Source organism: Herpailurus yagouaroundi, unplaced genomic scaffold (assembly GCF_014898765.1).
Source record: "Herpailurus yagouaroundi ecotype Mexico unplaced genomic scaffold, PumYag 29, whole genome shotgun sequence".
In the NCBI taxonomy this organism is placed as follows: Eukaryota; Metazoa; Chordata; class Mammalia; order Carnivora; family Felidae; genus Herpailurus; species Herpailurus yagouaroundi.
The window spans coordinates 29,689,677-29,716,620 of record NW_024412377.1 but is presented as its reverse complement, the minus strand read 5'-3'; the positions used below and the strand labels follow the sequence as shown (position 1 = coordinate 29,716,620).

The 26,944-nt window shown below is 37.6% G+C and overlaps 1 protein-coding gene across 1 annotated transcript in view; it reads left to right on the top strand.

Moving 5' to 3' along the window:
- Nucleotides 1-301: 301 nt before the first annotated feature.
- The window catches only part of NUP155 (nucleoporin 155), a 73,064-nt gene continuing 46,421 nt past the window's right edge, over nt 302-26,944 (top strand). Inside the window, exons 1-12 of the mRNA XM_040495626.1 lie at nt 302-599; nt 3,682-3,819; nt 6,837-6,933; nt 9,691-9,761; nt 15,673-15,765; nt 16,537-16,703; nt 19,264-19,369; nt 20,158-20,231; nt 21,000-21,091; nt 22,498-22,595; nt 23,090-23,242; nt 26,553-26,653. Of these exons, the coding sequence (XP_040351560.1) occupies nt 443-599; nt 3,682-3,819; nt 6,837-6,933; nt 9,691-9,761; nt 15,673-15,765; nt 16,537-16,703; nt 19,264-19,369; nt 20,158-20,231; nt 21,000-21,091; nt 22,498-22,595; nt 23,090-23,242; nt 26,553-26,653 (1,347 nt within the window). The 5' untranslated portion in view covers nt 302-442. The remainder of the gene's footprint in view (nt 600-3,681; nt 3,820-6,836; nt 6,934-9,690; nt 9,762-15,672; nt 15,766-16,536; nt 16,704-19,263; nt 19,370-20,157; nt 20,232-20,999; nt 21,092-22,497; nt 22,596-23,089; nt 23,243-26,552; nt 26,654-26,944) is intronic.

The window sequence follows — 26,944 nt, the reverse complement described above, 5'->3', positions numbered from 1 at the left end:
GCAGTCTGTGCTGCCATGCACTACCCAGCTCCCACTTACCCGATACCCGCTCCCTTCCTCCTCCCCACCCCTCCTAGCCCCGTCCTTTCCCAGCCCTTTCCCTTTCCCCTCCTTTCCTTCCTTCCCCATACAACCTAGGCGAACTTCCTACTCCCCAACCTGCCAAACCTCCTGCGACGCCCAGGGAAGTGCCCGCTCCACCCCACCCCCCACTCGCTCCGCCTCTAACGTCCAGCCCTTTCAACTTCTTCCTCTCGGAGTCTGCAAAACCCTGCCTTCAAATTCCCCTCCCGACGAACCGGAAGTGCGTCATGCAGAGGCGCCGAGGCGCTCGTTTGGCGCGCGCGCCCTAAGCTGCGGGTCTGAGTTAGGGTCTTGGGTTTTCTCTTCTTTCTCCTTGGTTCTTGACTATTTCCGGACGCTGGTGTCTCCGAACTTCGACATGCCGTCTTCTTTACTAGGCTCGGCGATGCCGGCCTCCACGTCGGCCTCAGCCCTGCAGGAAGCTCTGGAAAATGCAGGGCGGCTCATCGACCGTCAGTTGCAAGAAGACCGCATGTACCCGGACCTTTCCGAGCTTCTCATGGTGTCTGCCCCAAGTGAGTGATCAGTGCCCATTTGGTGGTAACTGCTTTCTCAGCCGAAAGGACTCTCGCCTGAATTCCTAACTAGGTCTTTATCCCCAGGGTGGACTCGGCGAAGACGTTTTGAGATTTGGGGCCCTGTTCGCTACATTTTGAAGAGCAAAAAGAGCCTGTTTTCAGTTTATTTTCTTCCTCACTTCACTGCCGATATTTGAGAGGGTAGGAGTGACGAGCACTCTGCCATTTGAAGCAGAGGGAAAGACCCCAACCTTAATGAGCTGCTCACTGCCTCCAAGTGTTCATCACAGAGGCCAGATGAGTAGGATCACCTGATCTAAGTCTCATTCTTGTTAATTCCTCCTATTAACATTAGAGTAAATCAGACGAGCAAATGAAATTAATTTGAAAATTTACCATCTTTCTCAAAGATATTCTTTATTACGTGTAGAGTTAGTGTAATATAAAGTCTTAATATGAAGGTTGTTAAAAAGAACTACCGCTGGAATAAAGGAAGAGAATGGGGATATTAGCAGTGATGATGGACAGGGAGGGTAAGGCAGTGTATGTGTCAACAAAAGAGAGGTGACTGGAAAACATTTTAATGATTTTAAATTATGACTAGGCTCCTCAAGGCATATAGAATTACATAAGTTGCTAAAAAAAAAGTGACCCCTTTTTGAGACGGATATGGGAGAAAAGCAGAGAAGTGTAAGATAGAGACAAGATTTGGGGTAAGCAATAACCAAGGTAAAATAACAAGGACTATCTGTGCAATGGAAACCTAAACGACACTTCTGACAATTTATAAAAATCGTTGAGTAGGCTTGTAGTCAGAGAAAAGATAGAAACAGAACAAATTTAGTACTGTCCCTGACTGCTACTTACTGGTGAGCTTGTCTTCTAAGAACTGAGTGGCCTATTAGCAACACTCATCTTGAAGAGCATTACTCTCTTTGACCTCCTCAGGTTTGAAAACCAAGATGTAAAAACAGTGGATACATTCGAGTACTCTTATCTGACCCCAATCGATTCTATCCACCTTTACACATACCTCTTCAACCTAATCTTCTCAGCTTTGTTCCAGTCACACAGAATTTAACATGTTTTTCATAAGAGGCCCTTTCTTCAGGATGCTTTTATGTCATCATTTACTTCGCATCTGGAATTTTCTTCTTTGCTTGACATTCCTCCAAAGTTCGTTAAGTATCACTTCCTTTGTGAGGGGTTTCTTAACCATTCACATCCTCACTTGAGTTATTAATTCCATCCTTTGTGTTCCCACTGCCATTTATCATGTCCTGTTAATATTTAACATTTCCACTTAGCAATATCCTGTTAAAATTAGTATGTTTTAAGATTAAATGGGATGTCTGGGATTTCCTCCAAAAAAATTCATTAGAGGGGCACCTGGGTGGCTCAGTTGGTTAAGCGTCCGACTTCAAATCATGTCATGATCTCATGGTTTGTGAGCTCCCTGCCATTGGGCTTTGTGCTGACAGCTGAGAGCCTGGACCCTGCTTCGGATTCTGTGTCTCCGTCTCTCTCTGCCATTCCCTTGCTTGTGCTGTCTCTCACTTTCTTTCAAAAATAAGCATTAAAGAAATCCATTAGAAAAGGAGTAGCTAGGGATATAAATGAAACCTGATTGGACATGTTATTAGTAATATTGAAGCTGGGTAATCAATCGGTACATAGGAATTGATTGCATTTTTCTCTCTCATATATTTTAAATTTCCATAATACATTTAGAATTTCTTTTTTTGTTGTTTATTTATTTATTTTGAGAGAAAGAGCGTGGGCTGGGGAGGGACAGAGAGAAAATCCCAAGCAGGATCCATGGTGACACCTTGGAGCCTAAAGTCAGGCTCACCAATCGTGAGATGACCTGTGCCAAAATCAAGACCTAGATGCTTAACCTACTGAGTCACCCAGGTACCCCTAGAATTTCTTTTATATGTCAGTTTTCCCCAACATCTTTGTACTTAGAGCCTGGAAAGGTGCCTGGATAAAAAGGTCATGAGATCTAAAGAATACCTCCCTGTTCAAGACATAGGAAATAGATCAGCCCACTCCTGCCCTTAGTTGTCTGTGTCTTAAAGCAAGAGAAAGGTTGCCAAGTGAGAACACTTTATAGAGCAGTCTGTGGTTTCCCCCAATAAAATACTGCTTATGTGGCATCATATGTATTTATCTTATTGGTGTGGGAGGGGTGGTCTAACAAAAATAAAAACACAAGGATTGTTTTAATCTATTAATATTGAGGTGGGAAAGGAAATAGCTATTTCCCCCATCAATATTTTTTTTTTGTTCATGGTTGTTTCATTTGACAGTCACAAAGTAGTTTTATAAATATTTTCCCATTTCAGATTAGTAAAATAATAGAAAGAAACTAAATTATTGAACTAAATATATCCTTACTTACAGAGTAAGTCTTTGTGAAGGATAACTGTCTGGTTAGTGCTGAAACCAGTAATTAGCCCTCTTTTAACACTGGATTTTCTCAGGCCTCTTTTGTATTGGATCAGAATTACTTTATTTTCTATTTTTTTAATGTTTATTTATTTTTGAGAGAGAGTGTGAGTGGGGGAGAGGCAGAGAGAGAGAGGGAGACACAGAATCTGATTCAGGCTCCAGGCTCTGAGCTGTCAGCACAGAGCCCGATGCGGGGCTCGAACCCTTGAACCATGAGATCACGATCTGAACCAAAGTCAAACGCTCAACTGACTGAGCCACCCGGGTGCCCCTTCTCTATACCTTTATAAATTTTTTTTTTTCAACGTTTATTTATTTTTGGGACAGAGAGAGACAGAGCATGAACGGGCGAGGGGCAGAGAGAGAGGGAGACACAGAATCGGAAACAGGCTCCAGGCTCTGAGCCATCAGCCCAGAGCCCGACGCGGGGCTCGAACTCATGGACCGTGAGATCGTGACCTGGTTGAAGTCGGACGCTTAACCGACTGCGCCACCCAGGCGCCCCATTCTCTATACCTTTATAACTATCAGATACACAATTTTTTTTGTAGCTTGCAGTGCTTCGATATGCCCAGTTGATGTTCAGTATATTATTTTAATAAATGCTTTGTTTTATTACTTGTAGATAATCCCACTGTTTCCGGCATGTCAGATATGGATTATCCTCTACAAGGACCTGGTTTGCTGTCGGTACCCAACCTTCCAGAGATCAGTTCCATCCGAAGGGTTCCTCTCCCACCTGAACTTGTTGAACAGTTTGGACGTATCCTTTTACCTTGTTTTTAACTCCCTAAAATTTTTAAAAATTAGTATTCTTATTCTAATTCTTGCTTTGTGTTTAATTGGTGTGTTGTATGTAAGTTCATTTAAGAGTTTTATTTAAAAAACATTTTAAGGGGCGCCTGGGTGGCGCAGTCAGTTAAGCGTCCGACTTCAGCCAGGTCACGATCTCGCGGTCCGTGAGTTTGAGCCCCGCGTCGGGCTCTGGGCTGATGGCTCGGAGCCTAGAGCCTGTTTCCGATTCTGTGTCTCCCTCTCTCTGCCCCTCCCCCATTCATGCTCTGTCTCTTTCTGTCCCAAAAATAAATAAAAAACGTTGAAAAAAAAATTTAATAAAAAACATTTTAAGTATGTCAGTAGTTTGCCATGTGCCTAGAAAATATCATATAAAATTGAGTGTTGAAAATTGAATCACATCTTAATTGTTCTTGGACATTGAAGAGAGTGAATCATTTACAAGGAATTCTGCATTTTTGAATGATATTATTGCAAGGTAGTACTTTCCAGTTAAGTGCTATCCAAGGAAGCCTTTTTACCCCATTTTAGCTTGAAGACTCCTGATTTTCATTTTTATTTTTTCTCATATTTTAACACTTTAAAACTGGGGTGTTGTTCTAAAAATGTTTAAAAACAAACAAAAACTGCCATGTGCTTCTTTTTGCCCATCCCCAAAAGTTTTTGGTATGGTTTGGCACTTAATGGTATCTTAGAATTAAGGTTTAGGGCTACCTGAGTGGCTCAGTTGGTTAAGCGTCTGACTCTTGATTTCAGCTCAGGTCATAATCTCGTAGTTTGTGAGATGGAGCCCCGCATCAGGCGCAGTGCTGAGTGCAGGGAGTCTGCTTGAGATTCATTCTCTCTCTCTCTCCTTCCCTCTCCCCCTCTCCCCCTCCCCTCCTCTCCCCCTCCCCCCTCTCCCTCTCCTCTCTCTCTCTCCTCTCTCTTTCTCTCTCTCTGCCTCTACCCTGCTCACACTCACCTTCTCTCTCAAAATAAATAAGATAAACTTAAAAAAAAAATCTTAAAGAATTAAAATTATAAGTGATTGCATTTCTAAGGATCACAATAAGAATGAAACACTAATGGAATCTTCATAGACTGAATTGCTAGAGGAGTTTTCTTACCCTCTAAAAAAAGATCTCATCTGATTCTTTTAAAGTATGGCATACCCTATAAAGGCATTAGATTTATAGTTATTTGCAGGGCGCCTAGGTAGCTCAGTCGGTTGGGGGGCCGACTTTGGCTCAGGTTATGATCTCATAGTTAGTGGGTTCAAGCCATGCGTCGGGCTCTGTGCTGACAGCTCAGAGCCTGGAGCTTGCTTTGTATCTTCCTCTCTGTCTGCCACTCCCCCACTCCTGTGTTTTCTCTCTCTCTCTCTCAAAATTAAATAAACATTAAAAAAAAGATTTATAGTTATTTGTTAGGAAGCTTCTGTATCAATCTATAGCTCTCATAATATAGACATTAAGATGATATGCTAAAATTTAATCTGAGGGGCACCTAGGTGGCTCATTCGGTTAAGCGTCCGACTTCAGTTCAGGTCATGATCTCATGGTCCGTGAGTTCAAGCCCCGCGTCAGGCTCTGTGCTGACAGCTCAGAGCCTGGAGCCTGCTTCCGATTCTGTGTCTCCCCCCCTCTCTCTGACCCTCCCCCATTCATGCTCTGTCTCTCTCTGTCTCAAAAATAAATAAAAACATTAAAAAAAATTTTTTTTAATAAAATAAAATTTAATCTGAGACTTTTAAAAATATATTAAACTATTTAAAGGAAAAGTGTTTCAAATTTCAGTACAGTCTGCTTTAGAAAAATAAAGGAAATGGAAAATTAAGAAAATAGTTATAAATAGAAAAACTAGTAGAATCTAATATTTTTCCTAAACTTTTCAGTATTTCTCTGAGACTTTGTAAAATAACGTTATTAAATATACAACACTTTTTATCCCATAGTCTATCTTTTCTTAGTTTCTTAATATTCTTTTTTTTTTTTAATTTTTTTTAAACGTTTATTTATTTTTGAGACAGAGACAGAGCATGAACGGGGGAGAGGCAGCGAGAGAGGGAGACACAGAATCTGAAACAGGCTCCAGGCTCTGAGCGGTCAGCACAGAGCCTGACACGGGGCTCGAACTCACGGACCATGAGATCATGACCTGAGCCAAAGTCGGATGCTTAACCGACCAAGCCACCCAGGCGCCCCAGTTTCTTAATATTCTTTAATCTTCTGATAATACCATGCAAAAAATTATCATTTAATTAAGAAATTATTTTATTTCACAATTTTTTCTTCATCTTATGATTACATAATGTAATTCTTTGTCTATTTTTCAATTGCACTATATATAAGAAGCTTGCAAATTGTCACCTGGCCTAACTTTAGCATGCCTTATGTTTGTTTTTTTTTATCACTCTTGCTCTTATGCAGTTGGGAGAAAGTGGTCCAGTAGAACAGTTTTTTCATGTCAAAATTTAATGGTGTTATTCATGATCAATATTCGTCTTTAATAATGGTAAGAACATTATATTTGTCCTTTAAAATACATTTTAAGTGGTCAAATGGCATTATTTAGGAATTGTAAATTGCAGGTTTATTTCTGTCATACACTATGTCTTTAAACTCATTAGAAATCAAGATGTTTTATTTGCTTTTTCTTCTTTTTAAAAATTTTTTTTAATGTTTATTCATTTTTGAGAGACAGAGCATGAGTGGGGGAGGGGCAGAGAGAGAAGGAGACACAGAATCCAAAGCAGGCTCCAGGCTCTGAGCTGTCAGCACAGAGCCTGATGTGGCGCTCGAATTCATGAACCCTGAGATCATGACCTGAGCTGAAGTCAGACACTTAATGGACTGAGCTACCGAGGCACCCTTTATTGCTTTTTCTATTAAAAAGTGGACAGATCATGATTTTTTAATCATAAATTTTAAATCAAAATCTTTCAAAACAAGCTTAAGAAAGAGAAGATTGAAATCTTTTTGCCTTACATCCACACTACTTCAGATATGCAGTGTAACTGCATGATGGGTGTGTTCCCTCCTATCAGCAGAGCTTGGCTCACAATTGACAGTGACATATTCATGTGGAACTATGAAGATGGGTATGTATTTAATGCTGGTTTGCTTTAGCATGATTAGAAGTTAGATTATCTTAATGGCAGCTAGTATTCTACTCATCAGAAGCTGCCTGGTTTATTTTTCGTTCAGCTAACATCTGGGTCAGTGCTTCTCAGTATGCATACTGATCACCTGAGAATGAGGTTAAAAGTGCGGATACTGTTATAGTACTTCTGAGTGAGCCTCGAGAGTCTGCATTTGTAACAACCTCCCAGTGATGCTGCCAGTCTAAGTACCACTCTGAGTAGCAGGGGTCTAGTTTCCAAGCTCTTATCCTCCAGTAAGATAATCTGTTAGTAGTTTTTTGAGAGATGGTTTGACATCTTTAAAGACCTGTATTTTTGATGCATTTTTATGAATTGGGAGGCTCTTAATTCATTGAAGTGACTAAACAGTTTTATTCCATGAGGTTGGCCATGTGTAATTTGAGTGTATATAGTAATCTGAGTGATGGCTCAAGACATTCTTGCTAAAATAGTTTATTGATCTGGTAATCTCACTCTGGCTTTTTGAAGATAAATTTTGACTTACTACCATTTCTCTCTCATAATGTCTTTAGGGGATTAGTGGGATAACCAGAGGAAGGCCCTTGTAGTTGTTTCTCTTGCCCTTGGGTAATTAAAGCACCTGTTAGGAATGCACACACGCGCGCACACACACACACACAATCACTGAATTAAAGTGATACTAAATGAGAACTTGTAGCTTAAATAAAAATATTTTTGTTCTCTGATTTTTTTTCATTTAGAACTTTTCATAGCTATTTTTTATGGTTGAACTGTTATATAGTTCTAATAGCAGTGATGTATGGTTGTGATTTTTCTTCATATACCCTGAACTTCAGTTGCTTTTATTATTGTAACATAGTCGTTTTGATACTAAGGAATAAAACAACTTCATTTAGGTGTGGATCTATTTAGAAAAACAAACACAAAAAAAATTATGTTATAGACAAATGTAAGGATGATTTCCTTAAAAAGGGTTTCTCTTTAATGAAAATTTCTGTATTTCCATCAACATGTAATGTATCCATGTAATAAAATGTTTAGTTTATTATGTATCAGACACTCTTTTGTGCTAGGAACAATATTGAATGTGGTAAGTGTAGCTCCTGTCCTCATGGAATATACACTCCAACCTTACCGTGTTCAAACTAGAACTTATTTAGAGAAAAATTATTTGAACAGTGTGCTTACTGAAAAAAATCAAGGCACAAATCCTCGGTATATAAATCTTTAGTTCACAAATTCAATTCTGCAAAAATGTTAGGTTTCATTTCAATTATTCCATTAGCTTTTTATTATAAAACCTAATACCACATGGATAATAGGAACGTAATCTTGTTCAATTCATTGTTCTGAAACACCTAACATCCCCAGTATTGGTCTTAGTTTCTGGAGGTTGTGCCAGTTTTCACAGCATGGGGAAATGGGAAAACCTGGTCCACATATGTGGCCATTTAGGAGTTTTCTTTCTGTTTGCTTGGCTCTTTTCAGGACAACCAGAAATTTTCTTCAAGGTCTGGATCATGTGTGTATATATATATATATGTATACGAATATATATGAATATCCCTCCCCCACCCCCCACCCCCCCGGGCATATTTATCCTACTTGGTGTTCTCTGAGTTTCTTGGATCTTTGGTTTGATGTCTTTCATTTTTGGAAATTTTTCAGTGATTATCTTCAAATATTTGTTCTGCCCCATTCTCTTCCTCTCCCTTCTGAGATTTTTACACTTCCGTTAGAGTGTTTGATGTTATTCAAAACAGATTTTGGATACTTTGTCCTGTTTTTGTTTCTCCATTCTTTTTGTTTGTTTCAATTTGGACAATTTCTGTTGACCCAAATTCAAGTTCATGGATTCTTTTGTTAAGTATGTCAAGTCTACTTAAAAAGTTCTTACAAGATGTTCTTTCTCTGTGCTGTGCTTTTTATTTCTAACATTTTCACTTATTTCTTGTAATTTTCATCTCTCTGCTGAAATTCCTTATTTGCTTATTTATATTGTCCCCTTTTTTCATTAATACCTATATGATAATCATTTATTTTAAATTTCCTGTCTTATAGTTCAGACATCTGTCTCCTAGCTGAGTCCATTTCTGTTGATTTCTTTGTTTCTTGACAGGCTTTTTTTTCCTGTGCTTTTTTGTGTCTCGTGTTTATTTTTAAGCCAGATGCCATGTGTAGGACAGTGGACACTGCAGTAAGTAGTGTTTATCCATCCTAAGATATGGGTATGTCTCTTTTTTTGCTAGGGCCTATCAAGTAGGTCTTTATTTCAGGGAAAGTTAACTTTTTCCAAGTCAAGAGTTGAGTTGAGTTTGGTTTTGTTATTGCTCTGGTTACCCTCAGTGGACCACAGGTTTCAAATTCCTTAGAATTACTTTGCACTTAGAATGTAGGTTGGGTTCCTAGAGACTTTTTCTCAGTGTTTCTGTCCACCCTCAGCCATAGGCTTTCCCTGTGAGTCTGTTCTTCTGAGAGGGTCTTAACCCAACAGAACTGCTATTACTTGAGATTTGCAACCTGGCTGAGGAGAAGTTTGGAATGGGGAGCAGCTGTCTCTGTTTGCCTGGTTTATGCTTAGCTTTAGACAGGCCTGTGTGCCTGAATCTTGGAACTGAAACAGTTTTGTTTGCTGGCTTATTTTTCACTACATCCTGTAGTCTTAAAGAATATTTTAGGATAAAACTTTGTTTTCTGTGTATGTATAACATGTTTTTCTTTACCGTTTGACAGAGGAGACCTTGCCTATTTTGATGGACTTAGTGAGACTATTCTTGCTGTGGGGCTTGTGAAACCAAAAGCTGGTAAGAAATAAAAATGTAATGATAATGTTTGTATATAATGGTTTAGAACTGAGTAACAGCACATTTTAAGTAGCTGAAATTTTTATCAAATATTTGTTCTGAATTCTAAGTAGAAACATAGAAAGTGATTAGGAATATTTAATAGTTTACTCACTTTATGGTAGAAATGAGTCTGTCTTTAAAATTATTAAATTGGGACACCTAACTGGCTCAGTTGGTAGCGCATGTGACTCTTGATCTCAGGGTCATGAGTTCAAGCCCCATCCTGGGTGTAGAGCTTACTTAAAAAATTTTGTGGGGACAGGGGAGGTAACCTGTGTGGCTCAGTTGGTTGAGCATGCAACTCTTGATTTTGGCTCAGGTCATGCTCTCATGGTTCATGAGTTTAAGCCCTGCATCTGGCTCCGTGCTGGTAATGCAGAGTCTGCTTGAGATTTTCCCTCCCTCTCTCTCTGCCCCACCCCTGCTGTCTGTCTGTCTGTCTCTCTCTCAAAATAACTAAATAAACTTAAAAAAAATTTTTTAGGGACGCCTGGGTAGCTCCGTTGGTTAAGTGTCCGACTTTAGCTCAGGTCATGATCTTGTGGTTTGTGGGTTTGAGCCCCGCATCGGGCTCTTTGCTAACAGCTCAGAGCCTGGAGCCTGCGTTGGATTCTGTGTCTCTTCTCTCTGCCCTCTCCTGGCTCACACTCTGTCTGTCTCTCTCTCTCTTTCAACAATAAGTAAACATTAAAAAAAAATTAAAAGAAAAATTTTTTTTAATAAAATTGTTAAACTATAATTTCTGCATTTTATCTTGCTTATTTTTTGTTACTCTTTGATGATTTACCTAAAGTTTTTTGCATTATACATTTTTCATCAGTTAGTAAATTTAATGTTAAAAAACCATTTTTGTCTCTGCGTTTTTGGCTTGTTTTCTTTTTGTGGGTCTTTTTTCCTTCTTGAGAGTGAGAGAGAGACTGATTGCCAGAGCACACTCAGAGGAGGGGCAGAAGGAGAGGGAGAGAGAGACTCTTAGCAGGCTCTGCACCCAGCACAGAGCCCCACAAGGGGCTTGATCTCACCACCATGAGATCATGACCTGAGCTGAAATCAAGAGTTGAACATTTAACTGACAGAGCCATGCAGGCGCCCCATCTCTGCATCTTTTTTTTTTTTTTTTAGTCTTGATGTCCAATGGAAATGAAAAGAGAATTCAGAATAAATCTTAAAGAAGTGAGAAGTGGTGTTTAATTTAACAGTTTCAACTTCATTATACAGATTTTTTATCAGAGCTAATGACAAAATAATGGATTGATTTAAATTTAATACAGATTTGGGGCGCCTGGGTGGCGCAGTCGGTTAAGCGTCCGACTTCAACCAGGTCACGATCTCGCGGTCCGTGAGTTCGAGCCCCGCGTCGGGCTCTGGGCTGATGGCTCAGAGCCTGGAGCCTGTTTCCGATTCTGTGTCTCCCTCTCTCTCTGCCCCTCCCCCGTTCATGCTCTGTCTCTCTCTGTCCCAAAAAAATAAATAAACGTTAAAAAAAAAAAAAAAAATTTATAAAAAAAAATAAATAAATAAATAAATTTAATACAGATTTTTTTTTGATATATGAGAAATCTTACTACAATGGGAAATAGTAGACAAAATTGTTTGTAATGCCTGAATAAAATTTTGAGGTCACAACTGTTTTGAAGTTATAATTCACATGGTACAGACATGTAGTCTTAAACAGTTTGTGTGATTATATTATAAACTTATTTCCTTACCATGGAACCTCAAAGTATTCTCAATCCTGAGGTATGTATCTCTCTTTTCTTCATTTAAAAGTTTATTCATAATAACAGCCAACGACTGTCCCTGCCCTCTGTTGTAATAAACATAAATTGTCCGTCTAAGGTAAATACTAAAATTTTGTACTACTCAAACGTAAACTTCAGTGCAAAATTAAAATTATCCATAGTCTTTGATATGGCAACAAAGGTGTTATCTTTGATAATGAAACAATTCTGGCTTTTCTATCAGTAAGTACTGAAAATTTTGACTCTTGAATGTAATGTTAAAGCTGACGAAGTCCATATATTACTTTGCCTTTTGCAAGAAAATACTATTCTTGGGGCATCTGGGTGACTCAGTTGGTTAAGTGTCTGACTCTTGATTTCAGCTTAGGTCATGATGTCACAGTTTGTGGGATTGAACCCCTCGTCAGGCTCTGTGCTGTCAGTGCATAGCCTGCTTGGGATTCTCTCCCTCTCTCTCTCCCCCTTCCCCACATGCACACATGCTTTCTCTCTCTCTAAATAAATAAATAAATAAATAAATAAATAAATAAATAATAAAATATTTTTGAAGTTAAAGTCATTGTTTTCTTTTTTTATTTTATTTTTTTTAATGTTTCATTTATTTTTGAGGCAGGGAGAGACAGAGCATGAACAGGGGAGGGTCAGAGAGAGTGAGACACAGAATCTGAAACAGTCTCCAGGCTCTGAGCTGTCAGCACAGAGCCCGACACAGGGCTCGAACTCACGGACCGCGAGATCATGACCTGAGCCGAAGTCGGACACTTAACCGACTGAGCCACCCAGGCGCCCCTAAAGTCATTGTTTTCTAAGTCAGGCTTTTTGGCACGAGTTTGCTTTATTGGTGAATTCTGTGTAAGCAAGAAGAGTATGAATACATGTTTCAATTTTATGATTGTTGGAATAAAACATAGGAATTCTTCAGTGATTTTTAGCATTTGCAGGTTTTTGTCTACAAATTGACAAGGTTTAGTTATTTTTTGAGTTCAGGGAAGCATTTCTCATGTACTGAAAGATTCACATAGTTGTCTAGTTTCAATCTCCTCTTCTTGGGAGGTAACTTACCTGAAAGAGCTTATGGCTTTTGGACATTATTCATTATAGTGATTGTGAGTGATTAGTGGTTATGAGTCAATTTACCTCATCTGTATGACCCAGTGGGACTGCCACCAAAGTCAAATCATATGTAAACTCCTTCCTGGAAGTTATTCTTGGAATGGTCTTTCTTTGTGTTTCGAATACAGTAAACCTCCTACCTCAAATGTAGTCAGTTCTGTCTATCTATTTATTTAGAGACTGTGCAAGCGACGGGAGGGGCAGGTGGAGAGGGAGGGAGAGAGAGAATATTAAGCAGGCTCCATGCTTTGTGCGAGCCCAATATGGGGATCATTCCCACAACCCTGGGATCATGACCTGAGTCAAAAGCAAGAGTTGGATGCTTAACTGACTGAGCCACCCAAACACCCTTAGTCAATTACTTCTGGAAAGCCAGTGGACTTTGCAGTAGAAGAGAAGAGCTTTGTATTTTCATTTCTGAACCAACATCTCTTGAAAAGGTACCAATTCATACTGTCATTGAAGTTGCCTTAGAAGTTGAAGGTACCATTGGCCAAGTTTTCAGTGCCAAAGCATGCCTTTGTAAAAATGCAGTGAGTTATGTATGGTTCTGTTGAGTTTCTTCATCAAAGCAGCAAAAGCAGATGGGTTAGCAAAGGATCTTAAGTGCTTATATTTGTGCACAAGTATTACACTTTTTCTTTCAAAACTTTTTCAAAACCTTAAAACTTTTTCATTCAAAAGTAGTGAAATTTGGAACTGGTCCACAGACCTAAACAACTTATGTTAATTTCTAAAAGATGCTAATAAGATAATGCACTTTATAGATAAGAAGTGAAGGTTGACAAAAGGAAGAAATGTCAGTCATTTAACCTTGCTGCATCCTGAAGGGAGATGGATTCCATTTCTACCATTTTCTGTTGCAAAATACTTGAATAAATGATGAGAGATTTAGAGAAGATGACATCATTTGACAAGATACTACTTTCCTTACCTTTCTTTACTCAAAGTCGTAAACCAGCTCCATCATCCATAGAATTCCTACTTCACTAGAGTTTCTGTAATCAGAGATGACTTCTTTGGCATCGCCTGGTGACTGAATACTTTGAGATAAGGCTTCTATTAAGGAAAACATAAGTTTTCATAAAGTTTAGGCTTTTTAAGTCAGTTTTTCATGAAATATCAGGTATATTTTGAGTTCATTAGGTGGAAGATCTGTGCCTTCAGCCTAACTGACTGGAAGCTTGATACACAAAGCTGACTTTTGTACCCCTCAGTGTTCATCAGTGAAAGTAAAAGTTTTGTACTTTCTGTGGCATTATATACGTTTAAGCAGGCCAAAGGTATATACATGAAGAGATGTCCATAATTGTAACATAAGATATATTTCCTTTTATTCCTATCAGTAAGGCACTGTTTTTGGACGTTGTAACATGACGTGTCATCTCGTGCCTGTACGCATTTCTTAATGTTAATACCATAAAAAGAAAATAAAGTTAAACAGTACCTCAGCATGAATTTTTAAAAAAGCTTGCACTTGGTAATGTCCCCTCTGAAACTATAAATTATCTGATTTTGATATATAAATTCATCTGGGAAACTCATTTAATATATGAACTCATATCTGTTTCTATGAATTTGACTATAGGCATCTGATGTAAGTGGAATTATATGGTATTTTTTCTTTGTGACTGGTTTATTTCATTTATAATGATCTTAAGATTCATTCCTGTTACAGTATGTGTCTGAATTTCCTTTTTAAAGACTGGATCATATTCTATTTTATTGTATATGTAGACCACATTTTGTTTATCCATTCATCTGTTGGTGGACACTTGGATTGCTTCCACTTTTTAGGTACTGTGAATTATGCTGCTGTGAATGTGGGTGTACAAATAGAAAGCTTTATATTTTAATAAACAGACTATTTTATGCCATTCTGATTTTGGAATTAAAAGTTTTTTTTTAATACAGTTTTTAAAATTTATTTTGAGAGAGAGCACATGTGCATGCATGCAGCGGAGGCGGGGAGGCCAGAGAAGGAGGGAGAGAGAGAATCCCAGGCAGTCTCCACACTTTCAATGCATAGCCCAGCATGGGGCTTGAACTCACAAACTGAGATCATGACTTGAGCTGAGATCAAGAGTCGGACCCTTACCTGACTGAGCCATTCAGGTGCACCATGTAATGCTGATTTTAAATGGCATTAAATACTGAAGTGCTTCTTTTATTTTTTTAAAGTTTTTTTTTTTGAGAGAGAGAGCTTGCACGAGAGGAGTGGTAGGTTAGAGAAAGAGGGAGAGAGAGAATCGCAAGCAGGCTCCTTGCTGTTAGTGTGGGGCATGATGTGGGCTTCAGTCTCAAGAACCATGAGATCATGGGGTTCCTGGGTCATTCACTCAGTTAAGCATCTGACTTCGGCTCAGGTTATGATTTCACGGTTTGTGGGTTCAAGCCCCACGTTAGGTTCTGTGCTGACAGCTCTGAGCCTAGAGCCTGCTTCAGATTCTGTGTCTCCCTCTCTCTCTGCTGCCCCTTCCCCCTGCCCACTCATGCTATGTCTCTCAAAAATAAAAATAAACGTTAAAAAAAAAAAATAGAACCGTGAGATCAAGACCTGAGCTGAAACCAAGAGTCTATCGCTTAACTGACTGAGCCAACCAGGTGCCCCTGAAGTGTTTCTTTTTTAATATCGTTCTTTTTTGTATTACTATTTACTTATTTAAATGATCACAGGTAGTAATATTTTAACATCAAATTAAAATGAGTTCAGACATTTCATATACTATTTACATGATTTTTGGTTTTTTTTTTTAAGTAGGCTCCACACCCAACGTGGGGCTTGAATTCACGACCTCAGGATCAAGAGTCGCATCCTTTACCCACTGATTCAGCCAAGGTGTCCCCTTCATATACTATTTAATCACTAGTTCATTTTAATGATAAAGCCATTAGTCTGTTAATGCTTAGATAGTGGATGTGGATGTAATGGTAAAACCATGGTCTATTAGTGCTTAAATAGTGTAAGTGGAGTTTTTTTGAATAATCCCTAACCCATGTCTCCTCTCTCTTAGGCATCTTTCAACCTCATGTACGGCACCTGCTGGTTTTGGCAACCCCTGTGGATATAGTGATTCTTGGACTTAGCTATGCTAATTTACAAACAGGTATAGCAATCCATATGTGGTATTTTTTAAATAAACATGTTAGCCAGTTTAATGTAATTAAAAGCTAATGTTTTTGACTAAGTTAACTTTCCAGACTATTTGCTCATAGCAAAATAATATGTCCCCACAGGGATGGTACCTTTCAGGTTAGTAGCTTCACCAAACAAGTATTTTGAATACGTTTACCATATTAACATACACTCCTTAAATGTACAATATAAAATGGTAGTAAAAGAGAAACAGTTGACACTAGCGAGTTTTTCCAGTAGTGCTTTCAATTTCTTCGTTTCTAGTTTTTTGAATAGCCATTTTAACATACACAATACCGAAATGTACAATCTTTCCTTTAACATAAGAAGACCTTGGTTTATTACTAGTACATTCAGTGGTTTCTTTTGCATTGTGGCAATCTGGGTGAAATGTTGAATTTCAGTGACTCAAATTAATGATTATTACTATCACATCCTTAGGCTTGTTTGTAAAATTTAATAATTTGGGAGAGTTTTTGATGTTGTATAATGTTACATATATTAAACTTATTATATGTTATAAATTTTTTATGTATGTACATATTATAGATTCTATTTAACTTGAATAAATTGTATCAGACTTTTTACAATAATTTAAAAATTATGTTTTACAAGCTTTTGGATAGATCAATAAAAATTCAGTAAAAATAACAATTCTGAAGATAATGCAGTGATTGTCTCAAACTTTAAACAAGCTCATAAGCTGATTCCTGTGTTCTTTCTTTAAAAAAAAAAAAAATAGGTTCTGGAGTTCTTAATGACAGTATGTGTGGTGGAATGCAGTTGCTTCCAGATCCCTTATATTCTCTTCCCACTGATAATACTTACCTTTTAACAATAACTTCCACTGATAATGGCAGAATTTTCTTGGCTGGAAAGGACGGCTGTTTATATGAAGTAGCATACCAAGTAAGTCTAGCATTTATAAACATTTTTTTGTCTCTCTTGATTTTTTTCATTTTTAGGGATAGCTTTTGCTTTTGTTTTCTAATTATATAAGCGTACTAATAAATTCTTAGGGAAAGTATTCATACATACAGTTAAAACCATAGTCTTCCATGACTATACCATGCCTATGAAACCCAGTCCTCTCTTCTAGAAATAAATAGCATTATCAGTTCTGAATATTATTTTTTTAGAAAATGATCCACTGATAATTGTAACTATAGCTATGTATTTATGTATGTATGTCTATATATATACATACACACACACACACACACACACACGTATACAATTACATAATGTACTTTTCTGTATGTATGCTTTTACTTAGGTTATTACTTATTGTTACATAATTGGCTTCTCACTAAATCGTTGCTTTGTGATTACTGCATATTTGTCTGTAAAATGCAGACAATTGTTAACAATTTTCTTCTTTTTTTTTTTAATTTTTTAAAAATTTATTTTGTAAAAGGGGGGGGGGGGGGGAGAGAATCCCAAGCAGGGTCTGTGCTGTCAGTGCAGCCTGAATTTGGGCTCGAATTCATGAACTGTGAGATCATGACCTGAGCCAAAATCAGGAGTCAGATGCTCAACTGACTGAGCCACCCAGGCGCCCCTTAGCAAATCCTTTCTTGATGGATTTCTGAGTTTTCAGTTTCTCTCTTCACAAATAATGCTTTTGCAGGCCTCCGTTGTATATGTGTAGATACTTTTTTGTTTAGAGACTTTTAATTCTAATGGTTGGGTTATAGAGTATATGCATTTAAAATTGTATTTTCATGTTTTCATATTGCCCTCTAAGAGTTTTAGACTCTTAGCAGACTTCTGTGAATGTACCCCACCACCAACCCCCACTAATGCTACTATTATCAAATTTACTAATTTTGGCTGATGTGATTAGAGGGAAATTTTTTTTTTTTTCTGGTTGAGTTGAGGGAGGATCTTTTCATGTATTTATGGTCATGTATGTTTTCTCTACTCTGAAATGCCCTTTTATGTCTTATCCCTATTGTATTACTGCCTTTTTCATAAGGTAAATGTTAGGGAACTGATAAAGTAACATTCTTAGAGTCACATAATTAGTGGCAGAGCTAGGACAACAACCCTGGTCAGCTGTGTTTTTTATATTGCATAGTATCTCTTACCCATTTTTTCTTGGCTTTGTTCATTATCAAAAAAGTAGGGAGGGGCACCTGGATGGCTCAGTTGGTTGAGTGTCCGACTTCGGCTCGATCATGATCTCATGGTTCAAGAGTTTGAGCCCTGCATTGGGCTCTGTGTGGGCAGCTCAGAGCCTGGAGCCTGCTTTGGATTCTGTGTCTCCCTCTTTCTCTGCCCTCCCCTGCTTGACCTCTGTCTCCCCCTCTCAAAAATAAATACTAAAAAAAAAAAAAAAAAAAAGGTCTTGTGTGGCAAAAGTCAGTCATTGAGAAGTACACTGTAGATTGTGATTGTGATGGCTGCTGTTGTTAAAATTTCTTTTTAGCTGAAGTGGGAAGAGATGATACAGGTACCTCTCTCCTGTGTTCTTTGAGCTCTTATAAACTGCACTTACTTGCTTTACTACTTTTATTTTTTATTTATTTAAAAAAATTTAAAAAAAAATTTTTTTTACATTTATTTATTTATTTATTTATTTGTAATTTTTTTTTCAACGTTTATTTATTTTTGGGACAGAGACAGAGCATGAACAGGGGAGGGGCAGAGAGAGAGGGAGACACAGAATCGGAAACAGGCTCCAGGCTCTGAGCCATCAGCCCAGAGCCCGACGCGGGGCTCGAACTCACGGACCGCGAGATGGTGACCTGGCTGAAGTCGGACGCTTAACCGACTGCGCCACCCAGGCGCCCCAACATTTATTTATTTTTGAGAGAGAGCATGAGCATGGGAGGGGCAGAGAGAGAGGGAGACACAGAATGCGAAGCAGTCTCCAGGCTCCGAGCTGTCAGCCCAGAGCCTGATGCGGGTCTCAAACTCACACACTGCGAGATCATGACCTGAGCTGAAGTCAGATGCTTAACCAACTAAGCCACCCAGGTGCCCCTATTTTTAAATATTTATTTTTGAGAGGGGTGGGGAGGGGCAGAGAGAGGGGGAAATACAGAATCTGAAGCAGGCTCCGGGCTCTGAGCTGTCGGCACAGAGCCCGACGCAGGACTCAAACCCACAAGCCCTGAGATATGACCTGAACCGAAGTTGGATGCTTAACCTACCAAGCCACCCATGTGCCCTTGCTTTACTGCTTTTAAATAAAAGAATTTTTAAGATAACTAAAATATGGGTGTATTAACAGCACTGTGAGGTTTTGAAATAGCTGATTTCATTGAGAGCAGTGATATGATTATGGCTAACTACATTTTCTGTTTTTAATTAAAGGACTAAACAATATTCTGAATAGTATGTCTATTGACAGTTGTTGGTATTTCATTACCATCTGAGGATTTTTGTACACATGGGTATATGGTAGTTGCTTTGATGGGTGTACCTACATTTACAGGTCTTCCTTTCAATTTTTCCTTTTAAGGCAGAAGCAGGTTGGTTTAGCCAAAGATGTAGGAAAATAAACCACTCAAAGAGTGCACTTTCTTTCCTTGTTCCTTCATTGCTACAGTTTACATTCTCAGAAGATGGTAAGTAGAAAACAATAAATTTGGCAAACAGTTTTTTTTTTAACAGATTGTTGACTTCACAGTTTTCTTCAGAAATTCTTTTTTTTTTTTTTTTTTTTTTTTAATGCTTATTTATTTTGGGGCTGGGGAAGCAGAGACAGAGACAGAGAATCCCAAGCAGGTTCTGCACTTGTGCCTGACTTAGGGCTCAGACTCACAAACCATGACATTATGACCTGAGCCCAGATCAAGAGTTGGGCACTAAACTGACTGAGCCACCCAGGTGCCCCCAGAAATTCTCATTCTTAGCTGAAAGTTTGTCTTATTAAATAACATTTGGTATATATTCATAAGGTGTTTAAAGGAAGAAGAGATTATAAAATAGACAGTGTTGGTTTTATTCCCAAGTTCCTATGAATGTAGCATCACAGAGCATGGGTCTAAAACAGCTGTATGTACTTAAACCAATACTGTGTATATGTGAGAGAGAGAGAGAAACCTCTAATACATGTTTTGTCTGTCTAGAAGAAATTGAATATGAGTAAATGAATATATCTGAGTTTTTAATAGAATTAGAGATTTAGGCAGGTGAAATAATTAAAAACTAGTGAGATAAGATAAATACATTCAGAAAACATTGTGACTGAAGTTTTAAGCTTTTTCCCTTCACACAGTGATTCATTAAACTAAACTGGAAGTTTCTTGAACACACTGAGTATAATTATTTCTGTGTTTCTAGCATATAGTAAACAGTCATTAAATGTTGGATGAAGAAATAAGAATAATGTAGAGTTTTTTTTGTCTTATAGATCCTATTCTTCAAATTGCAATTGATAATTCTAGAAATATTTTATATACACGATCTGAGAAAGGAGTAATACAGGTAAGTATTAATATTACACTGCCATTTAAGTGGGGGGGAAGAACATCCCTGTTTTTAAGAAGGAGATTCAGTTACTCTTAGCCTTTTCCTATAGGCTGTGTGCTTTTTTAAAAAACTACTTCTCGGGGTGCCTGGGTGGCTCAGTCAGTTAAGCATCTGACTTCAGGTCATGATCTCATGGTTTGTGAGTTCGAGCCCCACGTCAGGCTCTGTGCTGACAGCTCAGAGCCTGGAGCCTGCTTCCGATTCTGTGTCTCCCCTCTCTCTCTGCCCCTCCCCTGCTCAGGCTCTGTCTCTCTCTGTGTCTCTAAAATCAATAAACGTTAAAAAAAAATTCTTTAAGGGGCGCCTGGGTGGCTCAGTCGGTTAAGCGTCCGACTTCAGCTCAGGTCACGATCTCACGGTCCGTTGAGTTTGAGCCCCACGTCGGGCTCTGGGCTGATGGCTCAGAGCCTGGAGCCTGTTTCGGATTCTGTGTCTCCCTCTCTCTCTGCCCCTCCCCCGTTCATGCTCTGTCTCTCTTTGTCTCAAAAATAAATAAAACGTTAAAAAAAATTAAAAAAAAATCTTTAAAAAAAACTACTTCTCAGGGTCCCTTTATTGTGAAATTTTAAATCTCTGAATGTTACCAAATCTGTTTGAAGTGCCACAATTAAAGGATCCCTGAAAAGGAGGAGTCTCTTTAATAAAATATTACTTAAAAGATTATTTTGTAAAGTACACATGGGTTATAGTTATGTTTAAGTGGATACAATTTTTTATTCACAGGTTTATGATTTGGGCCACGATGGACAAGGAATGAGCAGAGTTGCCTCAGTTTCGCAGAATTCTATTGTCTCTGCTGCTGGAAACATTGCTAGGTAATATGTAATTTATTGTCAGACATTTCATTTACAGGCATAGTTAAGCTATTTGTGTACAGCATACTAAGATTCTTTTCTCTTCAAAATATCTCTTAAAGATCAGGAATGCTGAAGGAGATGACATTGGAGGCTCTGTTTGAGCTACTAGAGAAAGACTCTTAATTCTGAAGTTGGATGGTTTGAAACAAGGCAGACTGGTTTTACAGTGTAAAGTACAGTTTGACATGTTTAGGTTGTCTGTACAGGCAATTACAGGAGTTATGACTAAGAAACTACATGCCTCAAAGTTCCCCACTTGTAAACACTCCAACCTTTTAACAGGCCTGCGTTGTATAAGATTAGTTGGTCTGATAATTGACACAAGTGCCCTTTGGGAATACAGGAACTTTACAGTCGTATTGTCCGCATTGTATTCTTGAGGAAACTAAAACTAATGAGTGTGATGATTTATCTGAAGTGTGACTCCTCAATAAATACTAGAATCAAGGCTACAGCCAAGTCTTCAGACACTATACACTATGATTTACATGTATCACAACTAATTTAGCTCAAGTGAGAAAATTCTCTTATAACAAAGGCCTCAAATTTTCAGCTTCAGTTTTCTGTGTGCTTGGGTCATTGCTGCATTGAGATATCCTAGTGAAAAATCAATGTTTTCTTTGCTTTTCAGTGACAAAAAAAATTCTCAAGGCAGACCATCTAAAACAAAGTTTTTCCTTTTTCGGCTCCCGAATTTTTTTTTCTTTTTCTTTTTTCTTTTTTTTTTTGAATTGTTTTCAAATCCCAGAAAAACTAGAAGAGCAGCATGGTAAAAACTGATACACCCTTTATCCAAATTTAACAGTTGTTAACCATTTTCCCTTATTTGCTGACTTTCTTTCTTATGAACTACTTGAAAGTAACTTGCAGACATGACTTGACATGACTTTCCTCCTTTTCTGTATTTGTCTTTTTCATTGTCATTAGATTAAAAAAATAGACAATTTTTTTTTTTGGCCAGTATTACATAGATGATGTGAACTCCTTGTAGTGTTACATCAGTAGGTACCCATTACCAGTTTTTGCACTATGGAATACTTGGCTAAGGTGCTGTTTACCAGGTCTCTCTGTTATAAAGTTTCATTTTTCCTTCTTTTTAATTAGTGGTAATCTTTACAATGATAATTTGATGCTCTGAGAACCCCTTGTTCCTCATTAACCATTTACCCAATGGAATTAGTCTTTTATGATCTTTCAGAAAAGGGTTACTTGTAACAATGTTAATGTAAACTCATATTCAGGGGTTTTTGCTGGCGCTTGCTGCTGTTGTATTAATTTTCTAAGAAGTTAGTCTTATTTTAGCATATTTAGATGTTTAGTAGACCATTTTAAAAATAAACTTTAGTTTTTTTCCTTTCTTGTAGGACCATAGATCGTTCTGTTTTTAAGCCAATTGTTCAAATAGCAGTGATTGAAAATTCTGAATCGCTGGATTGTCAGTTACTGGCAGTCACACATGCAGGTATGTTGTTTAATTCATATGTCTGCTATTGCTGTTAGAACTTGATAATCTTCAGATTTGGAAAATTATTATTAGAAATATATTTTTACTTGTGTATTAATTATCAAGCAATATTAATAACTCATTAAGTTAAAGATTTTGAAAATTAGAAATTTTTCCCTGGTTCTTTCTCCTCATTTTATAGATGTAAAGCTAGGCCTAAAAAGTAAAGTGGCTAATATTCAGTGACAGAGCCTGAATAGGAACAAGGACTCCCTTGGCTTAAAATTGCAGATTCTTTCTACTAAAATGTGTTGATTCACCTGTCAGTTCCAAGTGAGCTTCTTAGAAATCTACTTCAGGTCATATTACACATGAGGACTTTGCATCAGTCAGGAAAGTGATGTGTGGCTTTAACAGGTGTCTGGTGTTACTCTGTGGAATTGCTTCAATAACACATATACCTCGGGATTTTCATTTTCTGTTACTGATGTATAATTTTACTCCATCATCAGGTGTAAGGTTATATTTCAGCACTTGTCCATTCAGACAGCCATTAGCACGACCTAACACATTGACACTGGTTCACGTTCGCTTACCTCCTGGATTCTCAGCATCTTCAACAGTGGAAAAACCTTCAAAAGTACATAAAGCACTTTACAGTAAAGGTAAATTCTGAAATACTATCAGATTTAAGATTGTTTTTTTTTAATTATTAAAATTAGAATGTCTTTTGAGCCATTTGAAAATAACAAATTTTCCAATAAAATTTAGAATGTTTTAGTTTTTTACCTTAATTATGGTTTTAAAACCTAGAACCTTAATGGACTTAAGACTGATGTCACTAAAGTCAATATAAAGGAAAGAAGTTAGCGGGAGGGGCTGGAATTGAGCACAGCAGACTAAATTTCAAAATCAAACTGTCATGTCAACTAGTATTGCTGAGATGATGCTTTTATAGTCTTTTTTATCTCTGCCTTTCCACTAGTTTAGCTTCATCATTTTTATTCATGATGTGTTTGGAATAACCAGTACATGAATTTCTATTTCATTGAATATTAGATACCATTGACTGAAAGTGACAACATTTTTATGTACTAAATATGCTTTTTTAAAGTTAATAATTCATAAGCCCATTGATTACAAACTATATCCTAACTTTAGAAATTTTAAGATGTTGGGGTACCTACTAGTTCAGTTGATTGAGCATCTTTTTTTTTTTTAATTTTTTATTTAATTTTATATTTTTAGTTTACATCCAGGTTAGGATATAGTGCAACAATGCTTTCAGAGGTAGATTCCTTAATGCCCCTTACCCATTTAGCCTATCCCCCCTCCCACAACCCCTCCAGCAACCCTCTGTTCTCCATATTTAAGAGTCTCTTATGTTTTATCCCCCTCCCTGTTTTTATATTATTTTTGCTTCCCTTCTCTTGTGTTCATCTGTTCTGTGTCTTAAAGGCCTCATATGGGTGAAGTCATATGATATTTGTCTTTCTGACTAATTTCGCTTAGCATAATACCCTCTATTCCATCCATGTAGTTGCAAATGGCAAGATTTCATTCTTTTTGATTGCTCAGTAATACTCCATTGTAGATATATGCCACGTCTTTATCCATTCATCCATTGATAGACATTTGGACTCTTTCCCTACTTGGGCTATTGTTGATAGTTCTGCTATAAACATTGGGGTGCATGTGACCCTTCAAAACAGCATACTTGTATCCCTTGAATAAATATCTAGTAGTGCAGTTGTTGGGTCATAGGGTAGTTCTACTTTTAATTTTTTAAGGAACCTCCATACTGTTTTCCAGAGTGGCTGCACCAGTTTGCATTCCCACCAGCAGTGCAAAAGAGATCCTTTTTCCCCACATCCTTGCTAACATCTGTTGTTGCCTCAGTTGTTAATGTTAGCCATTCTGACAGGTGTGAGGTGGTATCTCATTGTGATTTTGATTTGTATTTCCTTGATGATGTGTGATGTTGAGCATTTTTTCATGTGTCTGTTGGCCATCCGGATGTCTTTGGAGAAGTGTCTATTCATGTCTTTTGCCCATTTCTTCACTGGATTATTTGTTTTTTGGGTGTGGAGTTTGAGAAGTTCTTTATAGATTTTGGATACTAACCCTTTATCTGATACGTCGTTTGCAAATATCTTCTCCCATTCAGTTGGTTGCCTTTTAGTTTTGCTGATTGTTTCCTTTGCTGAGGTCCCAATAGTTCATTTTTGCTTTTGTTTCCCTTCTCTCTGGAGATGTGTTGGGTAAGAAGTTGCTGCGGCCAAGATCAAAGAGGTTTTTGCCTTTTCTCCTCAAGGATTTTGATGGCTTCCTGTCTTACATTGAGGTCTTTCATCCATTTTGAGTTTATTTTTGTGTGTGGTGTAAGGAAGTGGTCCAGGTTCATTTTTCTGCATGTCGCTGTCCAGTTTTCCCAGCACCACTTGCTGAAGAGACTGTCTTTATTTTTATTCCATTGGATATTCTTTCCTGCTTTGTCAAAGATTAGTTGGCCTTACATTTGTGGATCCATTGCTGGGTTCTCTTTTCTGTTCCATTGATTTGAGTGTCTGTTTTTGTGCCAGTACCATACTGTCTTGATGATTACAGCTTTGTAATACAGCTTGAAGTCCGGGATTGTGATGCCTCCTGCTTTGGTTTTCTTTTTCAAGATTGCTTTGGCTATTTGGGGTCTTCTGATTCCATACAAATTTTAGAATTGTTTGTTCTAGCTCTGAGAAGAATGCTGGTGTTATTTTGATAGGGATTGCATTGAATATGTAGATTGCTTTGGGTAGTATTGACATTTAGAAATATTTGTTCTTCCTATCCAGGAGCATGGAATATTTTTCCATTTTTTTGTGTCTTCCATTTCTTTCATAAGCTTTCTATAGATTTTTCACCTCTTTGGTTAGATTTATTCCTAGGTATTTTATGGTTTTGGGTGGAATTGTAAATGGGATCGATTCCTTGATTTCTCTTTCTGTTGCTTCATTGTTGGTGTATAGGAATACAACTGATTTCTGTGCATTGATTTTATATCCTGCAACTTTGCTGAATTCTAGCAGTTTTTTGGTGGAATCTTTTGGGTTTTCCATATACAGTGTCATGTCATTTGCAAAGAGTGAGGAGCATTTGACTCTTTATATCAGCTCAGATCATGATCTCACGGTCATGAGATCAATCCCTACATTAGGCTCTGCATTGAGCCTAGAGCCTGCTGGGGATTCTCTCTCGCCCTCTTTCTCCCTGCCCCTCCCCCACTTGTGCTGTCTCTCAAAATAAATAAATAAGCAAACACTTTTAAAATAGAAAACTTAAGGGGCACCTGGGTGGTTCAGTTGGTTGAGCATCTGACCTTGGCTAAGGTCATGATCTCCTGGTTCATGGGTTTGAGCCTCACATCAGGCTGTATGCTGACAGCTCACAGCCTGGAGCCTGTTTTGGATTCTATGTCTCCCTCTCTCTCTGTGCTCTTCCCCCAGTGTCTCTCTCTCTCTCTCTCTCTCTCTCTCTCTCTCTCTCACACACAAAAATAAACACTAAAAAATAATAGAATCATGGGAATCTACTCCCGAAACCAAGAGCACACTATGTACACTTATATACTATAAGTGTACAAGTACACTTATACAAGTGTATACTTGTACTATATACACTATATACGCATGTTAGCTAACTTGACAATAAATTATATTTAGGGAAAAAAAATAGAAATTTTAAGATGTGAAAAAAGTGTTTACCCAAAAGAAATGAAGTAGAAGATCTGGAACACTTGATGATTCTACCCTACCAATAATTATATGTCCTTTTAGGGGATTAATTTTTGTTTATTTTGTAACTTATTTACTTATGGTGATGCACGTTATGTATATGTGTTATATGTATTAATATTAGTAGTAACTAATATTACTAATTAAGGTAATTAGGGATGCATATTATTTGGCATTCCATAAGATTTTGTGTTTTAAACTTTAGGTATTCTACTGATGGCAGCCTCAGAAAATGAAGATAATGACATTTTGTGGTGTGTTAACCATGATACATTTCCTTTCCAAAAGCCAATGATGGAAACCCAGGTAAGTTATCCTGAGAATCTTAAGGAACTTTTTATATATTTTATAATATTAAGTGAAGAGTAAAATTGTAAGAATCTTTATGTTGTGATATTTATCTTGAATACTCATATATGATTAGAAATTGAAAATAAGTGAATTCTGTTAATTCTTTGTTTTTCCTCTGAGGTTGGTTAATCATTAAAACTATGTTTTGACATTGGAGCCCTTTTAGAATGGTTTTCATAATGTACCCCAAAATGCATGTTTTTTCTGAAATGACTTTTGTCCCATTTAAATATACTGGATTTTCAG